The 27071-nt window shown below is 38.1% G+C and overlaps 1 protein-coding gene across 2 annotated transcripts in view; it reads left to right on the top strand.

The window, feature by feature from the left end:
• Nucleotides 1-576: 576 nt before the first annotated feature.
• The window catches only part of DMRT1 (doublesex and mab-3 related transcription factor 1), a 134262-nt gene continuing 107767 nt past the window's right edge, over nt 577-27071 (top strand). Inside the window, exons 1-3 of one of the 2 annotated variants that reach the window (XM_044657356.1) lie at nt 577-936; nt 8875-9049; nt 14245-14256. In XM_044657356.1, the coding sequence (XP_044513291.1) occupies nt 577-936; nt 8875-9049; nt 14245-14256 (547 nt within the window). The remainder of the gene's footprint in view (nt 937-8874; nt 9050-14244; nt 14257-27071) is intronic. The other variant, XM_044657357.1, reaches the window with a different exon arrangement.

The raw sequence follows: 27071 nt of genomic DNA, 5'->3' as shown, positions 1-27071 counted from the left end.
CATGCATATCTGAGCTCCTGAGTAAAGGAGGGAGGGATGCGTGATCCTGGGCTAGGAAGGGAGGAAAAGAGAGAGAGGGAGGGAGAGAAGGTTGCAGAGACAGTAGCTTTTCAGTGGTCTGGTTCCTGAGCTGCCCAAGCTGCTGCGTGGGATGGGAGTTGGAGGGGCGGGGCTCCCGCGCGCCCTCTTTGCCTCTAGCTGTCCCGGGAACGTTCTGAAAAAGTATCCAAAAGTTCCCTGCCGAGCGCGCCAAAAAAAAAAAAAAAAAAAAAAAAAAAAAAAAAAAAAAAAAGTGGTGGGGGAGAGTAAGGTGGGGGTGGGGAAAGGATAGAAAAGCGCAGGAGGGCAAACACACCCTCACACGCTCCCCGCCGCAGCTCGGGGTCGCATCTCCTGCGACAGAGCTCCGCACTCAGCTCCGACTCCTCCTGCGCCTAGCCCTCGCTTTAGCCTCTGGGCCCGTCCTGGGGCCAGGGGTCTCCTGCGCCCCGCTTTACAGCGGAGCGGAAAGGAGATCTTGGGGTGACTTTTAATCTTCCTTCCGATTTAGGGGAGGAATCACCCAATCTCGGAGATATGCCTAACGAGGATTCCTACAGCAAGCCCTCGACTTCCTCCGACGGGCACTCTGGGCCCGGGGGCAAGGCCGGGGGCTTCGGCAAGGGCTCAGGTGCCATGCTCGGAGTGGCTGGAGGCAGCGGCGGTAGTGGCGGCGGGGCTGGGAGCAGCGGCGGCGGCTCGGGCTCGGGTTCCGGCGGCTTAGGACCGTCGGGGGCGGCGGGGAAGAAGTCTCCGCGTCTGCCCAAGTGTGCACGCTGCAGGAACCATGGCTACGCGTCCCCGCTGAAGGGGCACAAACGCTTCTGCATGTGGCGCGACTGCCAGTGCAAGAAGTGCAATCTGATTGCAGAGAGGCAGCGGGTCATGGCCGCTCAGGTAAGCCGGGCAAGAGGCGCGGGCTGGGGGGCGTCGGGGCGCTCTAGGCGCATGGCGGGTATGGTCTTACCGGAGCCTTCTCCTTTTCCCTTCTCCCGTTTTACTAATTCTACTTCTGCTTTTTCTTTTTCTCTTATCTTTTTCTTCTCGTCCCCCCTTTTCTTTCACCTTTTCATCTCCTTTATTCTCTTTTTTCTTTTCCCTTCTCTTTTTTCTTCTATTCCTTCATCTCTCCCCTTCTTTTCCTTTCTCTTGTTTCCTTCTCCCTCTTACGGTTTCCTTCTTTTCTTCCCCTCTTTCTTTCTTTCCATTTTCTTCCATTTCATCCTCTCTTATTCTCCGTTCGGTTATATTTTAATTTTATTGTATTTTGGGGAGAGGTCATAAAACTTAGGGGCCAGTTTTTGATGCGCTCTCATTTCGGGGGCTTGGGGAGAAAACCTGTTGGGGGAGGGGAGTATGTTTCAGAGGGAGGCGAAATTGGATTTTGATTAAAGCGCCTTCTGTTACTACCTGTCTAGCCCTATTCTCCTGCTTTGGTAAAGGTTGGCAGCGAGACGCCCGCACACTCCCAAGTGAGGGTTCAGGAGACGCCTTTGAGTCCCCTTACTCAGAAAAACGAGGTAGATCCCCCGAGAAACGTTAAGAAACTCGAAAAACCGTTAAAGGAGAGATTTCTTGGCGCCTACATTTTGCAAGGGGAAATGGAGAATTAGGGAACGTGGTGAGGGGAATGATTTGAGTAATTCCTATTAAAAATTAAAGTTTGGGGTGTGATAGTTTTTGCAATAGCTAGGTAAAGGAGAAGAGTGAGTTTTGCCCTTTTGAGAGGGGGGTCTTGGAATGGATGCAAGTGTTTTCCCCTTCACCTCCCGCCCCCTCGCTGTGGATGCAATATAAATATCTTGGCCATTTTTATTCAAGAGGAATGGTAGTTTTAATAGGCTTTCTTTGATATGCCATCCCTAAGAATTTATATGTATTTGTAAAACTGATTTTTTTCAATTGTGAGGCGTTCATCTTTTTTTTCCTTTACCTACTGGAGGTGGGCTGGGGGAGATAGAATTCCTATATCACTTAAGTACAGTCAAGCAAAATATACTGATATATTTTGAAGTCCAATTAAAAAAATTAATCCCTATTTGCCTTAGAATTTTTTAGGTCTATTAGGAAAAAAAAGTTTTAAAACCTCCTTAGAAATTTGAAGTCTGTTGAAAGACTTGTCTTTTCTTGTCAAGAAAAGAGTCTATTTATATTTACTAAAGGAAAATACATTCTTTCCACCTAGTTTGTGTTTCACTTTTTAAAGGATATTTTTTACTCTAAAGATTGAAAAGAAGTATTTACAAACCTTGCTACTTTTGATTATAGACTTGTAAATATCCTTCATTAGAATTGATTTTAAATGTTAATTTTTGAAATTTGGTGTTAAAAGACATAAAGTGGTAAAATTAAAAAAAAAGATGAGACATCTTTTTGCCTTTGATTTTTTAATTTAAATTTTATTCCAAAGGTAATTTTTGCAGATTTTTTGGTGCATTTTCGAAATATATTTTGAAGATAACAGGATGCTACTTATGTAATAAAAATAGAAAATGATTTGGGTTTTTTCAATATCTTTAAGTTAATCTCAGTCAGTTGGAAAAATACTATATTACCATCGAAATAGTTCATTTAAAACATTTTTTGTTGGTTTTAAAGAGGTTTTGTAGATAGAAATGATTATTGAGTTTTACTTATTTATTAAATACTAAAATATTTATTATGCAGAGCATAGCATTTAATCTATAGAGTTTATAATTTCTCAGAGTGTTTAACTTCAATTTTACTTAGGAAGATTTAACATCAAATGAAATAAATATATATCTTCATAATATATGTCTATATATTGGTTATATTAGATATTATATAGCTAATGTAACATATGTCATCTGCATATTAGACATAGTTTTATAATATAGAAATATACAGTAAATATATAAAATGCACACAACATATAAATGTACATAATGTATATGATAAGTACATATAACAATACATCAATATAGTATACACAATGTATTTACTATATATAGCATGTAATTATAAATAATAAATATATTGCTAAATATATATCATTATGGATAATGTATATAAGTGCTTTGTAAATCTTTACAGTTTTATATACATGTTGGCTACTTCTTGGCAGTTATTATTTTTGAAAGCTTATTTCCTAGATACCCTCTTTCCCCCCAAAAAAGGTAAGTCATTATTCTCTTAAGAGATTTACAATTCAGAATTTCCAGAACATAACACTACTCCTCATCCCATGTTACATTAATCCTTAAAAATCTGTATAAGAATAAGCTACTACTTCTATTATTACCTAATAGCTCGTATTTCTTTGTATTTTAAAGTTTTATGGTGTTTTCTATACAATATCTCTGTGAGGTTGGATATATATTATTCTGGCTTTTCACAAATGGGTAAAATGAGGCTCCTTTGATCACATAACTTGGAAATGTTTGACTAGGATTTTGAACCAAGTTCTCCTATACATTATTATATTCTTATAAAACTTTTCCTTCTGTTAAATAGAGATTATTATTAATTATTAAGTTAAAATGAGTAAATCAATTAATGAAATTTATTATTAAAAAACCCTAAAATGTACATTTCTTTATTAAGCATTATATCCACTTCAGAAACATTAGATGCTAAATGGACTTTTTGTAAAATTAATTCTTTTTCATAAACATGATTTCCTAGATCCTTTTTCATTTCCTTGGATAGAAACATTTGCAGTTTTTGCCCATTTTCCCCATTAAGCATACTTTAGTGGTCTTTTTGCAAATGAAAGCTTAAGTTCTGTGACTTAGCAGCATGATCAAATAATTTTAAAGTTAATAATTGTCTAAATTAAATTATATCTAATGACTGTGATTCATCAGGCTTCTCAAACTTCCAAACTGTTTAATTCCTTATTGATCATCTTAATTCCCCCACCCACCCACCCTGCCTATAACTCAGGTGGTATAGTGAAATTTGGAGTCAGAAGATTTGAGTATAGATTTGCAGTTCTTTTCCATACTTAACCATACTTAAACCATGGGAAGGACATGGTTTCCTCTTTGGTAAAATGGGGCCAATAATATTTGCATTACTTAATTCTAAAACTAAATTCTAACTAATTCTCAACTTTTAAGGGTGTGTTAACTTTTATCAAGTTGGTAAGCTACACATTTTTCATTTTAACTGAAGCCCTATTTAAGTTGGAAGTGTAAACATGGGTGAATCAGTTAAAGCTTAATTTTTGAACCTCTTAAAAATTATATTAAGAATAAAATGATAATGGAACCAATCCTCATTCATGATTTTATGGTCAACTTTTTTATAGAAATATATTCTTAAAAGGTTGTTTTGAGGATAAAATGACCCATTTTTATTCAATTGCAAGGCAATATATTATTAAAATAATTCTCTGCAATGGGACCTGCATGGTCACTCAAATTCCTCCATTTTTGTTGACCGTAAATTTTAATTTGGAATGATTTGGTGTGTTTTTCATGAGACTTGGGAAAATTTTAAAAAGTATGAATAGTGAAAATGTTTAACTGATAGCATTTTTTTACTGATAGATAGTTTTTTCCAAATAGCATTCATCAGAGGCTTTTTACTTTAAGATTTGGCATAGTACCGACTTTAGGCTTTTGGGAGCCCATTTGGATGGTTTTAGACCACACATTGCTTTCCCTTTAATGAGGACCACTCATCAAAACAGACGGTGGAATATCTATGACAACTAATGTTTCTGTCAAGTCTTGCATTGATTAACTTAGAGATCTCCCCAAGTCCCTTGTTTGTGGACCCTTTAACGTTTTGATATATATCATTTTTTGTATTTTCTATTTTTTATTTAGATTCTCTTGGACTACCAAATTACTAGCCCACAGCATCCTATTTATAGAGCCCACAGATTTATCTGGTACAATTACATTTCATAGATGAAAAAAATTGAGTCCCCCCCCCCCCAAAATGACTAGCCAGGAACCTTACAAGTGGCAGAAGTGGGATTTAACCCCCGGTACTCTGATGGGAAAACCAGTGCTCTTTTTCCTTATTTATCATGGTTTCTGTCTAAAGAACTGATTCTGGAATGGACCAAAAGCAGTTACCTAAATTGAATTTGTACCTGAATATCTTGGCAAGTGGTGATCAGCCTTCTGAGATGGAAAACTAGACTACTTGTCTTTTTAGTCTGTTGGTTTATAGATCTGGACTTTAGAGGTCATTTGGTTTAACCCCTTGATTTTACAGATAGTAAAACTGAGACACAGCAGTGAAGTCTTGCCTAAAATTTCAGAGGTAACAGAGAAGAGAATCAAAACTAGGACCTCTGATTCCTAATCCCTTTGCCCTTCTGCCTTTCCTTACTTTAAGAGCATGGAAAAAAAAAGAATAATGTTAATAATAATCCAGAAAAGAAGATTGCTAAGCAAAGGTATTTTTTAGAAATAATGAGAAAAATCTATTTTATCTTTCTCATTCCTAAGGTAATAGCAGTTTAAAGGTTTCCCTCAATCCTAAAACCCATTTACTCCTTAAAATGATTTTAAATCCCAGTGACCCACCCCTCACTCCCCAGGTAAAACTAAAACTGAAGTAAACAAGCCTTCCTCTCCAGCCATTGTCTATCCTCCTCCATTCTTTCCTTCCCCTTTTTTTCTTTGCTGTGCTCTTCAATCAAAATCTGCTCTGGATTTAATAGTAATAATTTATATTTAAGTAGGAATGAGGATTAGTGCTGGTGTATTATTCTTTTGGTATATTTGCATTTTAAGCTTTATCTTTAACCCAGGAAGATTACATTCTATGTATCAAGGAATTTTGAGTCATTCCTCCTAATTGCCCCTAAAATTACATGAAATTTTGTAATTTCATGAATTAGCAGACAATGAATTTATCTACCTTTCTCATCATCCTCCTATTCACGGAAAGGCTGTATGTTTTATTTTACTTCCTTACTTAAGTACATTATTTTACTTTATTATTAGCATCTAGGTGACAGAAGATGGAGTTGGACTTGGACTCCAGCAAACTTCTGTTCGAATCTTGCCTTAGACACTAGCTGCATGACCCTAGAAAAGTCACTCTAAAGTTTCCTTATCTGTAAAATGGGGATATTAATAATGCCTACCTTCCAGTGTGTGTGAGCAGCCCATTAGATATTTTTAAAGCGCTTTGCAAACTTTAAAAAGCTATGCAAGTGCTAGGTTTTTTTTCTATCTGTACCCATGACCTCATCTTTCCTTTACTCTGAGGTCCCTGATCCCATATTTTTTTCTTTCCTTCTCTAATAGTTCTTCAGTTTATCCCACTCAATGGACTCCTTCTTTGCTTCAAAATTTGAAAAATTATTAGCTTGACCCTGATATACCCTTAAGCCACAATCCTATTTCTTTGTTTTTTTTTCATTCCATAATTGTAGGTCTTATTAATCTTTTGCACATTCTTCCATCCCAAGCATCCTATGGAAATTCACATTCTTAGAGGTTATCAAGGACCATTTTTTAAAAAAAAGATATTTTATTTTCCCAATTACATAGAAAAACAATTTTCAACATGTGTTTTCCAAAATTATAAGATCGAAATTGTCTCCCTCTCTCCCTTCCCTCCTCCCTTTCGGAGATGATAAGCTGTTTGATGTGGGTGATACATATATCATCATACAAAACATGCTTCCATGTTGGTCATTGTTGTAAGAGACCACTCCTGTGAAATCCAAAGCCCCCAAATAAAAGCATCAACAAATGTGAAAAATAGTATGCTTCAATCTGTAGTAGGACTCCTAACAGTTCTTTCTCTGGAGGTGAATTCTTTGTCCCGAGTCTCTCAGAATTGTCCTGGACCATTGCATTACTGAGAGTTGCTGTATCAGTCACTATATTACTGCTACAGTGCACGGTTTTCTCCTGCTTCTGTTTATTTTTCTCTGCATCAGTTCATGTAGGTCTTAACAACTTTTTCTGAAATCATCCTGCTTATCTTTCCTTATAGCACAACAGGATTCCATTACCGCATATGCCACGATTTGTTCAGCCATTCCCCCATGGATGGACGTCCCCTCAATTTCCAATTCGTCACCGCCCCAAAAAGAGTAGCTATAAATATTTTTGTACAAGTGGGCTCTTTCCCCCCTTTTTAATGGTCTCTTTGGGCTACAGACCAGTCATAGTATTACCTGATTAAAGAGTATGTATTGTTTTATAGTTTATTGAGCATAGTTTATTAGGCATCATTCCAAATTTCCCTCTAGAAGGGTTGGATCAGTTCACAGCTCCATCAACAATGCATTAGTGTCCCAATTTTGCCACATCCTCTCCAACAATGATCACTTTCAAAGCCTAATTTAGTTTCAAATCTAATTATATAGGGGGGCAGCTGGTTGGCTCAGTGGATTGAGAGCCAGGCCCAGAGATGGGAGGTCCTGGGTTCATATCTGGCCTTGGATACTTCCTAGCTGTGTGACCCTGGGCAAATCACTTAACCCCCATTGCCTAGCCCTTACTGCTCTTCTGCCTTAGAACCAATACACAGTATTGATTCCAAGACAGAAGGTAAGGGTTTAAAAAAAAAAAAGACAGGAAGGAGGTCCTAGGTTCAAATTTGGTCTCAAGACTCTTCCTCAAAGCTCAGTGAATTGAGAGCCAGACTTAGAGATGGGAGGTCCTGGGTTCAAACATCGCCTCAGACACTTTCTTTTTAGCTGTGTGACACTAGGCAAGTCCCTTAACCCCCATTGCCCAGCCCTTACCACTCTTCTGCCTCAGAACCAATACCCAGTACTGATTCTAAGATGGAAGGGAAGGATTGTAAACCCCCCCCAATTAATTGTAGTACTGACACTGCTTTTTTCTCTTTTATAACATTTCTCACAGACTTCCTGTATAGTTAGTTATCTATGTACATGGTTTCCGTACTATATTTTAGTTATCTTCTAGAGAGCAGGGAGTTTCATTTGTTCAGTAAGCATTTATAAAATTTCTGTTGAATGCCATACATTGTGCTGGGTGCTAGAGATATACAAAGACAGAAACAAGGGTCCCTGCCCTGAAAATGCTCATTATATTTACAGCTACACAAAAGTGTGGAAACTTGCCTCAATTTCCTCATCTGTAAAATGGGGATAATAATAGAACCGCTCTTCCAGGGTTGTTATGAGGACCAATGAGATAATTATTATAAAACTTTTAGCACAGGGTCTGGCACTTGTAAATGCTTTCAAATGTTAGCTAATAGCTATTATTACTCCCCTTCCTTCACTTTACAGGTTTGCCAAACCCGCCTCTTTCCTGGTTATCATCGGGGGCAGTCCATTTCCTGCTCTTGACCCCCCACTCCCCCATTTGGAATTATCTTATCTGCTCACTTTCACCTTAGAAAAATCACTTCCAGGCCCCCCTCAGACGCTTGCTTCTTTGTGTATCTTTTTCTTATCATTCCATCTGCTAGTGGTCTCTTTCCTTAAAGTACCTTCATTATTCTGAATATACATATACATATCTACATGTGAGAATCTATACTCACACATACACACATACATATTCATCTTCCTATATTGAATGTAAGCTCCTTGAGAGTAGCCATTGTTTTTTTTTTCACTGAATTCAGAGCTTAGCACTGAATCTGGATTATATGTTTTTACAATAATATTTTATATTTTTATATATTGTATATTTTATTATTTTTATTTTGTATACATAATAGCATATATATATATATATGATAGCACTGAATCTGAATTATGCCTCATAGTAGGTACTTATATGTAGGTGTTGATGGATGCCAAATTAATCTTTTATAAATAAATGCCAGAGAAAATGTAGATAAAGGTATTTCACCTCCAAATAAAAAATACAGGGGTTTTTAAAACGTGTTTTCTTCTTTGCACATGCTCAGGTGGCACTGAGAAGGCAGCAGGCCCAGGAGGAGGAGCTGGGGATCAGCCACCCCATTCCCCTGCCCAGTGCTGCAGAGCTGCTGGTGAAGAGAGAGAACAATGGCAGCAGCTCATGCCTGATGTCCGAGAGCAGCAGCCCCACGCAGGCCCCCAGCACTCCTACTACATCTTCAGGTAATCTTGCAGTGAGCCTCAGTGTTCAGGTTTCTAAAAAAAATGAATTAATTTGTTACATTAAAATACTTAATTAACTCTCCCTTCCCTTTCCTCATTAGAGAAGGCATCCACTGACAAAAAGATAACACATTTGGATAAAACTATGTCTTACTTATTTTTGTTTATCATTTCTTTTTCTAGAGGTGGACAGACAAAAGTTATTCTTCAAACAATATTTCTGTTGCTGTGTAGAAAGTTTTCTAGTGCTTAGAAAGAGGGAGCTATGTTTGAGCCTTTTATTTTAATGTTTAAAAAAAAAAACCCCAAACCCTTCCCTTCTGTCTTAGAATTGATACCAAGGAGTAAGGGCTAGGCCATGGGGGTTAAGTGACTTGCCCAGGGTCACACAGCTGGGAAGTGTCTGAAGCCAGATTTAAACCTAGGAACTCTCATTTCTAGGTCTGGCCCTCAATCCACTTAGCTATTTATTTGCCCTTCAACTTTTTATTTTTAAAATAAAAAAGACAGGGGCAATTGGGTAGCTCAGTGGATTGAGAGCCAGGCCTTAGAGACAGGAGGTGCTAGGTTCAAATCTGGCCTCAGATACTTCCTAGCTGTGTGATCCTGGGCAAGTCCCTTAACCCCCATTGCCCAGCCCCTATTGCTCTTCTGCCTTGGAACTGATACCCAGGACCAATTCTAATATGGAAGGTAAAAGTTTAAAAAAAAAAAAAGAAACTACTGAATATTATCAAATAATGCAAGAAAGCACAAGGAAAACTTTGAAAGTCTCCCCACCTCTACCTGTGAGTGTGGCACTGGCCTCCTGGCCTTTCCTCCTAGTAGTCCCCTTTATGTGTCTGCCCACATAGCCTGATCACGTGACCCCCAGGGCATCATCCCCAGCGCCTCCTATCCATTCTTGTAGGAGCTACACAGCTGTAGTTAATCAACTTGGCAGGACTCGGGGTGCCCTTCTGGGATTATGGATGTTAGCATTTGGGGGTTTCAGCAGGAAAAATTACAGCTTGAGGGAGGAGGGCTAGGTGGAAGAAGAGGCAGCTGCCTTCACGTGTACACGGAGGGCAGAGGGCTGAGCCTGGCCTAGTGTAAGGAACACCAGATTTATAGTTAGAAGACCATCCTGGCTGCCCTCCCCAGCTGTGCCATCTTGGGCAAGTCCTGTCCTGTCCCATCTCTTGACCTCAAAGTTGTCAAATGAGGGTCTTGTTCTAAAGTAGAGAATCATTAAGGCTCCTTTCTTTTATTTATGTATGTATTTGTTTAATTCCCCCCTCCCCCCCATTACAGGTAAAGACAGTGTTTAATGTTTAAAAAAACTTTTGAGTCCCAAACATTCTCTCTCCCTCTGTCTGTCCCTTCCTCTCTCCCTGAGATGCTAAGCAGTGGGATATGGATTTTACCTGTGCAGTCACGTAAAACATTTTTCCATCTCTGTTCTCTTAAGTCTCTTTTTTTAACATTATCTTTGAATCTGAGGATGGTAGTCGGGTCTCTTCAGGAAGACTAATAATGATCAGGATGATAATGATAATAAGAGCTCTTATATTTGTTACCTCATTCGATCCTCACCACAACTTCAGGAAGGAGGTCTGAGGCAAGGATCCATTAAACAACTGCCCAGGAGGAATGTCTCAGTCTTCCTCGCTGGCAGACCCCCTATGTTCCTCCTCTGTGCTGCCTCCCTGCCCTGTGATTGTAGGGTGAGCCTGTGACAGATCGCATTAAGGTGCTGCAAGGTGTTTGGGTGGGAGCTAGGAAAGGGGGGCCGTCTCCCTGTCCCCACAATCCCATTCAGGAGGAAGAGGGCCCACGGCTGGGGGAATGGCCTTTAAGAGGGGGTTTTAGGAGGCTAAATTCTCAAAACAAACAAATTCTGGCTGAGCCTTCTGAGCCAATGATAGGGAAAGTTCCAGGCAGGAGTGGGGGAGCCACAGAGAGAGTTCAAGGTCAGGACGGTGCCCAGCTTCACTGCTTCCTTCTGGAACCAGAGGACTCTGGGAATTTCTAAGGCCATTGTGGCCTAGAATGAGTGCTTTATCAGGGCTAACTCAGGTAGAAAAGACTCTGTGGGGAAGAGATCCCCACTCTCCTCCTCTAGCCAGGACCTCGTCCATGGAGGGGAGCCCAGAGAGGGCCAGGAGTGTTATAGGCCCAGTCTGGCCCTCTCATCTCAGAAATGGAGCCTCAGCAAGCCTAGGCCTGGCCCTGGGCCGCTGGTCAGGGGTGCTGCTTTGTGGTTCCGTGTGTCCATCAGGCCTGACCCTCCATGACCCCACATGGGATTCTGTTGGCAGAGATCCTGGACTGGTTTGCCATTTCCTTCTTTGGCATGTTTTGCTGTTTCGGGAATGGAGGCAGACTGGATGAAGTGACTTAGCCAGGGTCAGACTCCAGATCAGGAGGGTGACTCTTCCTGACTCCAGGCCTGGCGCCACCCACTGGGCTGCCTCTCTGTCACTGGGCTGTAGGAGAGCTGTCTAGCTTGCCCAGGGGGATAACTCAGGTCTTGTTGAGGTGCGGCAGCCACAAAACAAGACAGAATTTGGAGAAAGTATGTGTTTCATGCCTCAGCTCCTTCACAGGGAGGATGTCTCCTCACTTATAGGCCACCAGGCCCTCAGCAGGGCCTGTTCTCTCCATTGTCTGAGGCACCTGGCCAAGGCCCTAAGCTCTGATTTCCAGGTGGGGGAATGGTGAGGAGAACTGTTCCAGGAAAGGAGTTATATCCACTTATCCCACACATGGTTCTAGGTTTCTTAGATTGAATAAGCATGGATGGAGCGATTTCTGCATTCAAAGCAATCTTATTCCTCTTACCAGCGTAAGTTGGAGCTGGACAAGGACCAAAAATCACTTCTGTATTCTGAAAGTCATTTAGGATCCTATATTCGATCCTATAATCTCAGGAGATTTTTAAATTCAGCCTCCTCTTTGTCCACATGAGGAAACCAAGATTCAAAGAGTTGGTAACTTCCTCATGCAGTTGGGTGATAGAGGTGGGATTTGAACTCAGGCCCTTGACTCCAAACACTGTAGTTTTTCCATGAGGCCAATTATATTTTGGCTATTAAGAGATGAACCATTCTTGGCAAGAAAAATACCAGAATAATTGTGTTTTGGGGTTTGTTTTTTTATTATTATTATCAGATTGTCAGAATCTTAAAGAGTAGGCAAATTAGATTTGCCTCTCTGTTATTTCCCTTATTAGAGAGCTGATGTCTGGGTAGCTTTCTTTCCTACCTTTCTCAAACACTGGTTAAGAGTAGTAGAAGAGGGACAGCTAGGTAGCACAGTGAATAGAGTGCTGGATGTTGTGTTAGGAGACCCTGGGCTCAAATGAAGCCTCTGATATTTCCTCACTGTGTGACCCTGGGCAAGCCACTGAAGCCTGATTACCTAGCTCTTGCCACTCTTTTGCCTTAGAATTGTCATTAACACAGAAAGTGTATGACGTTGCTCTAAGACAGTGACCAAAATAGAAGTGTGTTTAGCATGACAGTAAAGAATGAAAAAAAAAAAGACAGAAGGTAAAAAAGCTACAGAAAGCTAGAGAAAAGAGTTTGTGTGTGTATTTGGGCGTTTGTGTATTCTTGAACTTCTGGGTTAAAATTGTTATTATAGGGCAAAGTATGGGAAGGATCTGTGATTTCCTGTGAGGAACTCCCCCTACAACTTAGCAATCTTTAATAGATAAATGCTAGGGAGTTGCCCGAAGCACATAGAAAGGTTAAAAGATTTGCCCCTGGTCACGGCAAGAGCAACGAACAAAATCTGAACACAATTCTTCCGGACACCAAGCCCAGTGGTGTGTTAGAACTATGGTGCCTTGAGGTTTATATTATATGTGTTTATACCCATATGTGTGTGCGTATATGAGCCTACATATAAATATTTTACATTTTATATTGAAAAGATACTGCCACCTAAACTTAGTTGTGGGACATTTTCTATTCACTGCTTATAATTTTATTAGCAGAATTAGATGTTAGGGAAGAGCATCCACCTGCAAAGAGTCCTCCATTTTAAAAGACAAAAAAAAAAAACCTCACTTTTAACTTCTGTCTTAAGATTAATACTAAGTATTGGTTCCAAGGCAGAGGAGCTGGAAGGGCAATTAGGACTAAGTGACTTGCTCAGGGTCGCATAGCTAGGAAGTGCTGAGGCCACATTTGAACCCAGGACCTCCAGGCTCTAGCCCTGGCTCTCTATCTAATGAGCCGCCTAGCTACTTCTCCCTCCCCTTTTTAAAAACTATTCTAGGACACCCAGAAACAATTGTATATGGGCACAATAATTTTTATTCCAAATTATAATTTATCAGTAATTCATTCTTTTCATTTTGGCATATATGCAATCTATCTCTTGACATTTTAGCATAATGCCTCAACATTTTTTATTGAGAAAGGAAGTGATATTCCCATTTTCCTCTATTATTCTTTCCTACAACCTTAAGTATTACTGACACCTTTTGGGTGTCAGTATTTCTTTTTCTTCTCATTCCCATGTCAGTAATGAGTAAAATGCAGCATCCCTGACACTTTGGCAGAGGGTTCATATCTTGGGGTCTGAGGGCTCTAAAAGGGTTCATGGTGAGATTGCAAGGGGACCCTGAAGCTGGATAGGGGAAAATGATATCTTTATTTTTAATATAGTTGTTTGCCTTGGCAATTCTACCTGTCTTATTTTACGCATTTAAAAACATTATTCTGAGAGGGGCACCCAGGGTTTCGCCAGATTACCAAAGGGATGGGACCTATCCTGCCAAAAAAGTGAGAAGCTTCTTTAGCAGCTGCCTGGGTAATTCTTCGGCCTACGGTTTTTCTTGGGGAATGTCACTTGAATTTAGCAACACCGATGATTTGGTTTCCACTCTGTATTACACAGTAGTATTGTACCTCTTTTAGGAAGAAGGGGGTAAAAAAAACCCAAAATTTAATGGTGTTTGTGAAAAGGGCTTTGAAATGTTAGGTTGTGAATTTTTTAGGTTTTCACTTAGGCCTGCTGGCACCTGCTGCTTGGTGACATTTTTAGTCTTAACTGAAAATGAGCCAGATTGCTCTTTCTGAAGGGGGGGCCTGGCAGCAGAAGCCCTGAGGTGAATGTGGAGTCAGGATGGAGGCACAGAGCAGGTGGTAGCAGCCCCTTCTCTGAAGGCGTGGGGGTAGCCTGTTATTTATCACCACTCCTAGGTTCCCCGAATGGTTCTTTGACCAGCTTAAGAAACTTTTCCCCTTTTCTACATTGTGAGAGAAATCCTGAATGTTATCTCTGTGCCCTCCTTCCGGAGCATTCTGGGCTCTGGACCCTATACTCCCCAGGAAGCTTCTTCCTGCGTATCCTGGCCTGGCCTCAGGCAGCCCCGCTTCCTCCTGTGCATCCTCACTCCTCAGTGTACTTTTCACCCCCGGGGTGGGGATGTGAGGATGGGGGAGAATGTGCTATCGCTGGACCACAGGATGGCTTCTGGACAGGAAGGATTGTGTCGTTCCTTTGCATTTCCATTCCTGACCCAGAAAACAGTTTCCAGTGCATGGTAAGTGCTTAGCAAAAGCGTGCTTTGATTGACTAATAAAAGTTGTGCCTTCTCTAAAAACATTTTTTAAGGCCCTTTGAATGAATGAAGTTTTTATACAAAGTTAATACACCATTTCATTTTCATGTAGGTGAAAATCACCTCTCTGCATACATAAAACATTTCCTTTTTTAGTTTATTTTATATATATATATATATATATATAATGGATCTATTTATACCCTTATCTTCCATCTTAGATCAATACTATATATTAGTTCTAAGGCAGAACAGCACAGGGTAGGCAATCACAGGGTTAAGTCAGGGTCACACAGCTAGGAAGTATCTGAGAGCAGATTTGAACCCAGGACTTCCCTTCTCTGAGTCTGACTCTATCCACTGAGCCACCTAGTCCCCTCTCTAGATTATACATTGATACACTTTTTAATAATCTTTTTTTCTGACAGTTTTTGATTAGTGTTCTTTCTAGTAACTCTCCATTTCAGTTTGAGTTTAGATGACTATTGTTTTTATAACATAATTTTAGATTTAGAAGTTCTATTTATCCTTTATTTCTACTTTTAAAATTATATTTCTTGATATTCTAAAGGTATTGTTTGGTATAATGCTAAATATTGATCAGTTAATTGTCTACTCAGTTTATTTCGTAGTTCCCCCTAATTTTCCAAGTAAAATCACCCTTGTGTTCCTGATTTGTCTATTTTGGTAATAGAAAATGATTTTGGCATAATTTAAATAATTTGCTTTTGTCTTTCAGCCAGGTTTTTTGTGTAACAAATAATTTTGTAGTAATCTGGAGTCATTTAGCTACAATTTTATTTTAAAATTTTGAATATTCACTTAACAGTGGTTTATAGTTCTCTTTCTTTGCTTTTTCTTTTCCTGGTATTAGGACTATATTTGGCTTACAAAAGAAGTTCAGAGGAGTTTCTCTATTTTGAAGAGTAATTTATAATGTTTAGATATTAATATATTAAATGTTGTTCTACATTGTTACCTTTTAAATATATATTAATATATTATATAATAATAGAATGGAATAATATATAATAATTTATAACATATAGTTGTTAACTTTGTGTTTTATAGAATTTGGTTATAAATCTATATGAATAAAAACTCCCTTCCCGCTCCTTTAGTAGTTTCTTTACAGTCACTTCAATTTTTTTTTTTAGATTGTATTATTTAAAATCAGGGGAGAGAGTTTTCTATTAAATTCGGAATTTTAGAATTGAACATAATCTTCTCTTTCTTCTGAATTTTCAGCTTTGTTGGCATATAACTGGATATAATTGTTTCTGACACTTTTTATTTCTACTTTATTTTGACTTCACCTTAATTGCTTTTTATTTTGTTAGTTTGATTTTCTTCTTCCTTTTATTAGAAGCAGAGCTGGGTGAAGTTTATCAGCTTTGTTAGTGTTTTTAAAAACTAGCTTTTACTTTTGTTTCTCATTTATAAACTTTAGTTTTCAATTTACCTATTTTCAGGATTTCTTCTCTGGGTTTATTTTGTCTTTGTTTATTTTCTAATTAAAAACATTTAATCAGTTCACTAGTCCTCTCTTTTCTGTTTCATTAATGTAGGTTTTTAGAGTTATTTATAATTCTTTCTCTGAGTAATACTTAATCTGTATCTCAGATTTTTGTATGTTTCATTATTTCTGTCTCTCACAAAGGTATTTTTTTCTCTTTATTCTCTCACTCAGTATTTCTTTATTAAATCTACACTTAGATTGTTTTGTTTTTCTTGTACTTGCTGAGTTAATGACTATATTGCATTGTTTGTTATATTTGTGTACAATTCTTGTGTTTTAATACATGAGTTCTGTTTTGTAAAATGCAGTTCTAGTAAATGTGTATATTGTCAATAAATAAGAAATAGTCTTTATATAATGCTTCGAGGTGTGTAAAGTGCTTTACAAATTTATGTCATTTGATCTTTACAATAGACCTGTGAGGTAGGTGTTATTTTTATCCCCATTTTACAAATGAGGAGATTGAGGTGTTAAGTGACTTGTCCAGAGCCACATAACTGGTAAGTGTCAGAGGCTGGTTTTGAACTTAAATCTTCTTGGCTCATGGTCCATTACCCAGTAAACTGATCTGCCTAGCTGCTTCCATTATATTCTTTAATTTAGAATATATGTTCTTTAATATTCCTACTTAGAAAATGCTATAAATTTTTTATTTCTATATTCTCCATCATTTTGCTCCAAACTATAGTTTATTTTGCTTATATTATTGTTTGATTTGTTCAGCTCCAAAGGAGGAATATTAGACACTCCTACTGCCAAATATGTTTTTACATATTTCATAATTTTACATATTTACATAATTCCTTTGTGAATATAGTGGTACAACTATGTTTAACATTGATATTGGTTCAATTCCTATATATTTCCTTTAAATTTAAAAATTCCTTTAAATGCATTGCAACTTTCTAGATTATTTCTCAGTATTATATTTTATTTTACTTTTTCAAATAATGATTGCTATTCATTGTACTTTAGGATTTATTTGACAAAGTAAATTTTGTCCCAGCCTCTCCTTTTCATTCTATATGAGATTTTACCTTTTATATTTGTTTCTTTTAAAGAACAGAATGAGGAGCTTTGTTTTAATACTCATTTTGTCATTCTCATTTTCTTGGATTTTTGAGTACATTCTCATTTAAATGTTTTATTCAATTTATTTCCAAAGATTTTCAGATAGGCTTTCTTCCCCGTGTCTCCCCTCCCCCCCCCATTCCCTACTTTCCTATTTTTCTACACTTCTTTCTAAATGGTTAATTTATTTGTTTAGTTATTGATTTCTTCCCTTCTTTTGTCCATTCTTCTTTCCGTCTCAATGACATGATTATTTAAAAATCTCTCCAACTTGGGGTCTCTAGTTTTCCCCCCCATATTTTCCCAAGAAGTTTTTCTTGATTCTTTTCCTTCCTATCTATTCCAAAGTTTTATTCTCTAATTCTTGGATTTATTTCTGCTTTAATCTTCTTTTATCCTTCAGAGTCAAAATTTTTGAGTAGTGGGTTTGAACTTCCTATTATAACCTATTTCTATGTTAATTACCTTTATAGATTTTGCTCCATCATCTCCTCTTTTTGTTCTCTTGTGGCACACTCTTCAGTTTTTGAAATAATATTAGCTAGAAATGGTACTACATGGTGGAAATGACTTTGTGTCTTAAAACATGAAGTTCATTTCTTCCCTCCACTTTCTCCACAATTGTTTTCCTTCTCAATTTCTGCGTCTTCTCGTGTATGGGACCTTGTCCTCTTCCATTTCAGCCATTCTAAGGATAGGCCTCAAGGAGGCACACAGGGGTGCAGTAAGGTGGCTCAGTGGATTGAGCAGCAGACCTGGAGACAGGAGGTGCTGGGCTCAAATCCAAATCTGGCCTCAGATATTTCCTAGCTATATGATCCTGGGCAAGTCACTTATCTCTCATTGCCTAGGCCTTTCTATTCTTCTGCCTTGGAATCAATGCATAGTATTGATTCTAAGGTAGAAGGTAAGGGTTTTAAAGAAAAGGGCAGCACAAAAATGGGTATAAGAAATAGTGATGGTACCAGTTTGGCTAGTTCCTGGAATGCATGAAGGGAAGTAATGTATAATAACTGGCCTGTAAAATGAGGGATGGGCAACCTGTGTGGCATGTGACCTTTGGTCAGGGCTGTCCTAGAGCCAGCTTTAACCAACTGGAAATCTGATTGTTAAAGTTTAAATATGAGCTTTAACACCTCAGAAACTGTCAAATTGTCAAATGCCACAAATCAAGATTTGATGTGTTATTTTGTTGATTGACTTTAGAATGCAATGGAGAAAATGTTCATAATGCAGAAGAAAATTAAAAGTGTATTTTGTGTGTTTTTTAGTGGAGGAGCTGGTTGTTAAATGTTTATCAGGATACTTCTGTGTAATTTCAGACAACTTTTGGAAATCCCTTATTCGAACTATTTCCATTGGCTAACTAATAAAAATAAATACATTGATGGGAGCTTGTGAAATGTGATTTGAAAGTGTAATAGGGAAAATTCCATTTACACAGAAGAGAAGTCTCATCACAATGCCTAAAAGCCTAGTTTGCTTTTTCTAGGATTCTGCAAGTTCAGAGAACTTTAAATGGTACTATAAGGTGCAATCTTTTCATTGGCTACATCATGAGATTAGATCAGTGACAATATGTGAGATCTTACAAGAAGTTGACCTCAAATTAGAAATTGTCAAGATTATTTGAAATAGGAATTCTCTCACTAAGTATATATTTATATCTTTAGATATCATATACCAGTAGTTTGAGGCCATCATCATTAATAAGACTCCTAAATACTAAATTTTTGTTACCAAAAATGACATATCACCTCTAAAAATTCTCATCCTTTAAAAAACCCAACAACTTGGAAACAGGATTTTCCAACCCATTTTAAAAAAAGATGATAAATGAGGTATCAAAGTGGCTTAGTGAATAGAGCCACTCTGGAGATAGGAGGTCCTAGCCTCAGCAGCTTTGAAGCTGTGACCTTGGGCAGGTCACTTCATCCCAGTTGCCTAGTCCTTACTGCTCTTTTGCCTTCAGAAAGTAAGGGTTAAAAAAATTTTCCAAATGACTCTCTGTGGAGTTTAGGCCCATTTAGCACACACTCTCTGCCCACGTATAGTATCTGTGAAAATATATATGTATAAATATAGATTTATAATATTTACATATGCACATCTAAATGTAATAACTTCTGAGTAATTTGTAAGAGTGATTGACATCAGGGAAGATAGACATCTAATAATTAATTTTCAACAAAGGTATCTTAAACTAAGATTTTTGAAAATAACAAAATATATTTGGATACATTGCTGTCACTAAAAATAGTGATATTTTTAGTGAAACAAAAAGTTTTTTACTATAAAACAATTTAAAATGTGTTTATTTCATGTTTATCTCATCCTTTAAAAATGTCTCATTATTGCATGTTTTTGATATTCTTGTATATTATATACTCTATACACAGTCATGTATATAATATATAAATAGCCATATTTGGGAGGTCACATGATCCAACATGTTTGGAGGTCACCATCTTAAGACTTTAAGTTGGAGATTGATTATGTCTTTGGATAGTGTTTTCTACCCCAATGAAATTCTTTGTTTGGACCCTTTCCTTGACCCCCCCAAACAAAACATAAAACTCAATAATATGAGACATGATAGTTGTAATATCTATTAATTTAGGAAAACGTTTTGGAACAAAAATGTAGCTAAAGTTTCTTAGTCACAGATGGATAGAAAGGAAGAAAGTGGGTAGGGAGGGAAAGAGAAGGGATGGAAGAAGGAAGTGGGAAGAGAGAGAGAAAAGAAAGAAAGAAATGTACTGAGGGCATAATGTGCCAGGAACTGTGCTAAGAGTTAGGGATACAGATACAAGCAAGCAAGACTTTCTTTGCCCTTAAGGAGCTTACAATGTATAATAAGGGAAAACATAAATAAGGAAGAGGTGAAAGGAGGGGTGAAGGTACCCCTGCTGCAGGACAGTGGGGCCTCTAGATGGTGTTTCTCCAGAGAGGGAGAGCTGTGGATGATGAGAAGGGGGAAGGCTGGAAAGAGGGTTGACCCCCCTGAATGAAGTATGCTAGATCCTCACTTTTCATGGGAGAAGTCAAGTTTATGCACCATTGCTTAGGTCTTTGTGGATTTTTCCTTATTGCAAATGTGTAACTTGAAGTATAGCAGAACTGTCTTTTTCTCTCATACTTCATCATCACATGTATTTTGCAATGAAAAAGGAATAGTGTTTGAAGGAGTCATACAAATCATTTAGGGACCCAGAGACAGGCCTTCTTCATTGTAACCATATTGACAGGCCAAAAATATTAGAGTGCCTGAGAAGGCCGGAGGTAATTTCTCAGACCTCCTGTGACAGACGTTTCTTCAGAAAGAGTGAGGGTGGCTATAGAAATTGGCTGTACCATTTTTTCTTTTTAAGTTTTTTTTTTAAGTAGTTTATTGTAATCTTTTGTATCTTTTTTCTTAAGAGAAAAACCTGGGAGGTAGTAAAAATGGACTTTTTTTGTGACATGGCATTGGTTTAAAAAGGATAACAAAAGCTTACTTTGAAAGTATTAGTGAAAAGCCATTTTAGTGAAAATATAATTCAATTTCTCAAATGAGTTTATGATCATACCAAGGTAAATATTCCCATCATCACTGAAAAATGCAACCTATCCATGTTAGATAATTGTGACTTGTCTAGGTCCTTCCATATATTTGTGACAGGGAATATGCCCAGTATTTTGCAGTCTTGCCTTCCTTCCTTCCTCCCTCCCTTCCTCCTTTCCTTCCTTCTGCTTGCTCTCATCATGTATCAGCCCATTTTCTTTTCCACTTTTTTTGGGTGGGTGGAGGGGTACAGGGTAGTGTGTCACATTCTTACCAAATATCAATTAGTTTATTTTTTTAAAGCTCATTGCCATGTCAGAATTTTTATTAGTTGGCCAATCCATAAGAATATTACAATCCCTTTTCCTTGATATTACCATCTTGTTGATCTTCTAGGACCCCTGTAGTCTCCCAAGCTCCTCCTGCTATCTCACTTTCCTTAAAGGTGCCTTTGCCCCCAAACCCACAAAGTCTAGCTTAAGACAAAACTTTTTGTTACTGACAGCTTTTTTTTTTTTTAAATTCTGTTGTTTCCCTTTCCCCCTTCAATTGTTTCTCATCTTTTTTCCCCCTGTTTTACATCCTGATTGCGGCTGGGTTCTATCATAATTACATTGAGGCCCATTTGACAATGAAAGAGAAAACTGGAGGAAAGGATTTAATGTCATAATCCATGTTAAAGGCATTGTTAATGCTGTTAGCGGGGTTGTTGCGTTAAAGCAGTTTTTTCAGTGGTTTCTTTGCCATTTAATTTTGACTCATCAGGGTTAGGTATTTTTATTTGTCAGAGGCAAACTAATAATGATCTATTTATCACACATATATGGTAGAATTGTTTTTAAATTTTATTAATTATATTTATTTTTATCAGTGTATATTTATTTAAAAAGCCAAGGACATATTTTGGTGCCAACAAAACAAATTGATTTTCATAATTCAATCTATCTTATATTCAAAGTGTAGGTAAGGAGGGGAAAGTCACATTTTTTCTTAATATATGGTTAGGATGAATAATCTTAAGAGAAAATAATAAATTTTTAAAGTTTTATTTTAAAAATATTTTCCCATGTTTACATGATTCATTTTCATTTCCTCCCCTCTTCCCTCCCTCCTCCCAGGGCTGATAAGCAGTTCCACTGGGTTGTATAAATGTTATCACTTAATACCTATTTCCATATTATCCAAGAAAATAATAAACTTCTAAGGCAGTTTCAAATAACTAATATTTATGAAGATATTGATTTATTTGATATTATACTGAATATATTTTCTGAATATTTGTGATAAAACTTGCTAAATATAGTGTATCAAAGTATGCTGTTGTTGAGTGGTTTCAGTCTTTCTGACTCTTTGTAACTCCATTTGGGGTTTTCTTGGTAAAGACACTAGAGTGGTTTGCCACCTCCTCCAGCTCCTTTGGCAGACAAAGGAAATGAGGCAAATAGGGTTAAATTTAAATGACTTATCCAGGATCACACAGAATCTGAGGTCAGATTTGACTGGGAAGAAGAGTCTTCTCTGACTCCAGGTTTGGCACTCCATATGCTCTGCCACCTAGATGGCCATGGCAGGATTTTATATGTACTAATTTATACCAATATTGCTTTCTGTACTAATATAATTTACTTTTCCTCCTGCTCCATCATTTATCTATAGTCTGATTATGAAGAGTGCTTTTGTGAAGCACAAAATTTACATCAGTTCTCCATTGCCTCTTTCTGTGGAAACAGCTATCCTTGGATTAAATTTTCCAGCCATGAGGTTTGAATTAGCTCAGCGTACAGTATCTTGGTGAGCCACCAGGTGGCTTTCCACTTGATGTAATCATGGCCCATTTAGTTAATGTCAGGTGGATACTGCTTTTTTTTTTTTTTTTTAACCCCTTGTACTTCGGTGTATTGTCTTATAGATGGAAGATTGGTAAGGGTGGGCAATGGGGGTCAAGTGACTTGCCCAGGGTCACACAGCTGGGAAGTGGCTGAGGCCGGATATGAACCTAGGACCTCCTGTCTCTAGGCCTGACTCTCAGTCCACTGAGCTACCCAGCTGCCCCTGCTTTTTTTTTTTTTTTTTAAACAGATTGAAGCATTTCTTTTTTATGGACACACAGCGCGAACCTTGCTTTCCCCACTGCTTGAATTTTATGCTTATCCCCAAAGTGGCTTTAAAAAACCTTGAAACACTGCCAACCGGGTTCCAGTTTATTTTAAGGGATAAAATGGAACTTTAATCAAATATTAACATATGAAATTTGTTATACAAGATGTTGTCCTCATCCTTTAGCAGCATTTCTTTAGCAGCAGACCATACCTATAGCATCTATAGATTTAAATACTTAGTATGTGGTTTATTAGACATAGTATAATAGCAATTTATACATAAAACAAGCAATTTATATGATATAAAATTAAAAGGAAATCAAATAAAGGGACTATATTGCTCTAGTTCTTATGTTTTTTCTTTGATATTCTGTGCAGATAGGGAACCCCACCCCAGCCAGAAAGCTTCCCATTTAAGGCTAATAAAAAAGAAAGGATGCCCACTTCATCCTATCTCAGGCTCATGGATAAAGAAATCTACACAGCTAGGAAGTGTCTGGGGCCAAATTTGTGTGACCTGGACAGATCACTTAACCCGTATCACCTAGCCCTTTCCGCTCTTCTGCTTTGGAATCGATGCAGTGAGTTGAATTGAACTCCGGATTTAATCCCCTTTGACCCTCTTGTGTTTTCAGGGTGCTAAGTGAGAGCTAGGACAGCTAGGTGGCACAAGGGGGAGAGTGCTGGGCCTAGACTAGGAAGATTCAGCTTCATGAGATCAAATCAGACCTCAGACATTCAAGTAGCCGTGTTACCCTAAGCAAGTCACTTAACCTTGTTCACTGCAGTTTCCTCCTATTGTAAAGTAAGATGGAGAAGGAAATACCAAACCACTGCAGTATTTTTGCCAAGAAAACCCCAATGGGGTCCTGAAGAGTCAGACACGACTGGAAAACAGCTGAACCACAAAAAAGCAAGAGATTGGAAGGAAGTGTGAAAGATATGTTAAACATTTTTCTTCAAAATTATTTTTGAATAATTATTTTTGTATAAAGGCTCTTTTGTTTGCCCTGGTACCAATGGATTTGGATACACTCTTTTCATGACTGAGTTTCCATCCCAGCTTTGTCTCCACCCTTACCCCGCAAAAGACATAGATAAATTAGACACAATGGAAAAGAACAGCCACAAAAAGATGAATATCTTGGAGAAAAGAAAAATAAGTCTATAAATATTTGAAAGGCAATTTAAGATGGAGGGATGTAACAGGCAGAGGGAGATTATTTACAGGGATGGAACTCCGCTTGACAGGGAACAAAAGCTCATGTCTGAAAGTAGGGGGGGAAATTGGTGACAACTGAAAGAAAAACAGAAAACAAACCCTGTGCTAAGAAGGACAGTTGGTCGAGGACGCGTCATTCTCCCATTTGTTGGGCTGTGGAGAGCAGGGTAGATAGTCTATTGTAAAGGCCTGGCCTGGAATGCTGCTCTGATAATGGAACCCTGGAGGAGTTGGGAGCCGTTTTTGTCCCTCCTCTCCCCATCCAGCACAAAGCAGAGGCTAGAATGAGCTGCTCTTAGCCTTTGCTTGCTCTGTGAAGGCCAGGCTTTGTTCCCAGAGATAATTTGTGAAAGCAGCCTCGAGATTGCCAGAGAGAACCATTATGTCCATCTGTCTGGGGCGGGGGGTGGTGTTCCTGAAGAGAGCATGTTGTCAGAGAAGTGGCTTCTCCCTTGGGATTGCTACTCTGTTCTTTATACCCCAAACTCTACTTGATCCCACCCTGTGGTGCTGGCTTCTCCCTGCTCTTTCTCAATTCAGTTCAGCTGAGTTCAGCCAAGAAGGCCCTAGACTAGGTCCCACTGGTGTCATCGCAATAAATCAGTAAGAATTTAGGAAGTGCTAGGCCAGCCAGGTGACTCACTGCAGAAAGAGTGTCAGGCCTGGAGAGGAGAGACCTTGGCTGCCTCACACACTTCCTGGCTGTGTGACCATAGGCAAGTCACTTAATCCCAATTTCCTCCCTCTTATAGCACTTTTCTGCCTTATAGACTCTAAGACAGAAAGAAAGTAAGGGTTTGTATGTACCAGGCATTTTGCTAAGTGTTGAAGATACAAAGAAAGACAAATGACAGTTCTTGTCTTCAAGGAGCTCAATTAATGGGGACGACAGTGTGCAAATAACTGCATTATGTAATATTAAGTAACTATATAAGATAAATAATCAACAGAGGGAGGCATTTCTATTAAGACACACTGGGAGAGGCTGATAATTCCATAGTACCATTTCTGGTATTGGTTAGAGCTTATGGAATACTAAATCTCTTTAACACAAGTTAAAATAATAATAGTAATAGCTAGTCTTTATACAGTGTTTTAAAGTTTGCAAAGTGTACCGTACATCAACTCATTTCATTCTTAGAACAACCCAGTGTGGTAGGTGCTATTATTATCCCAATTTTTTTTGGTAGTTCATTTGTATCTGATTCTGTTCCCATTTGGGGTTTTGCCATTTCCTTCTCTAGCTCATTTTACAGATGAGGAAACTGAAGCATACAGAGTGATGTGACATGGCCGGGATTATATAGCTAAGAAGTGTCTGAGGCCAAATTTGAACGAAGGAAGATGAATCAGGACCATTACTCGTCTGTTACTCTTTTCCACTGTGCCATGTAGCTGCCCTTTCCCCATTTTACAGTTATGGAAACTGAGGTAAATGGGGTTAAGTGACTTGCCCAAGGTCACATAGCTAATGTGTCTGAGGTAGGATTTGAACTAATCTTGATGTTGAACTGTTTCTAAAGGACTAAAAACTCAGGCTGTTGTATTTTTTCCAATTCACCCCCAAAGTTGTAATGTGGCCATCTCTTTGCTTGGTATGTGTAAAAACCAATTATAGTCATTTCTTGGATAATCTTATATTTTCTCATGAAAATGGGGGAAAAGTTTCAGTGGTAAGGTGACTGTGCAGAGTTAGTGTTGCAGAAATGGGCATGTCACAGTTTCCCCCAGGAGGGACAAACGTAGAAATATAAAATGTAGTGAAGAAAGAGCATAAGCTAGTCATTTAGAGCCCCTGACTATTTACTGTGTAACAATGCATAGTGTAGCTTGCTCATAAAGAAATAATAGCATAGAAGCAAGCTGTGGGTGCTGGAAGTTTACATTCAAGCATTTCATTAGGTTAATACAGAAGCGTTGAATGATTAGGACCATTAAATACATTGTTCTAATGTATTAGATCCCTGTTCCCTCCCAAAGTTGCATGAGCTTTTAAAAAATATTTTTGATTTCTGTGACCATGTTGCTGTTCATTTCTGAGTGGTCCCTGGTGAATTCCTACTCTAAGCTCACTCCCTGTATTATTTTTAGTGTAAGCTATAATGATTTTATCCTGGTCATATTTCTCTCGAAGGTCTCCTATCTCAGTTACTTGCAAATCTATTCCTCCCCTCTCATGTTCTCTTTGATCTCTTATAATTGGCTTAAAACCTTCTATGTTTAATCTACATTGACTCTGTTTCTCTTCTTATTTTTGCTCTTTCATCACCCCAGACCTTAATGTCTGTTTTCTTCATACTATTTCTATATTTTTCTCAAATTATATTCTTTGTCTCCTTCTTGAATATAACCTCCTGGGCTTATCCATCTGTTTATTTTAGCTATTAATGTAGGTGTGCAACATGTCTTTATTTTGACTTGCAATAACCCAAACCTTCACATTCTTTTGGGTTTGTTTCATGGTTGTATTGTGTCTAACACACACACACACACACACATGCATGCATGCACACACACAGGAGTTTCTACTAATGGAACTTCCAGTGAACATATGCATATGTGAGATGATACTGGAACTTCCAGTGAACATATGCATATGTGAGATGATACAAAATGGTCCATCTTATCTTTATTTGAGAGAGATCATGAGTGAGCATGAACATTCAATCTTTTATGACAAATAGTAACAAAAATTAAGATACTTGGACGTTGCTTAGAAATACAGTCTTCTTCCCTCCCTTTGATAATTTTTTTTTGGGGGGTGAATCCCCTTGCATGAGACCGTCTTTAATTGTATTTTCACTGTTTCAAATCTTGATAGCTCTGAAATCCTCATCACAACATTGTTGCTTCTATGGATATTCATTTTAATTTTCTTGGTTCTTTTCTTGTAAAAATAAGCCTAAGGAACCACAGATCAGAGTTTCTTGGTTTTTTCCTTCCTTCCTTCCTTCCTTCCTTCCTTCCTTCCTTCCTTCCTTCCTTCCTTCCTTCCTTCCTTCCTTCCTTC

Source organism: Gracilinanus agilis, chromosome 1, assembly GCF_016433145.1.
Source record: "Gracilinanus agilis isolate LMUSP501 chromosome 1, AgileGrace, whole genome shotgun sequence".
NCBI lineage: Eukaryota > Metazoa > Chordata > Mammalia > Didelphimorphia > Didelphidae > Gracilinanus > Gracilinanus agilis.
The sequence above is the reverse complement of the archived record's forward strand: the minus strand, read 5'-3'. Positions and strand labels throughout refer to the sequence as shown.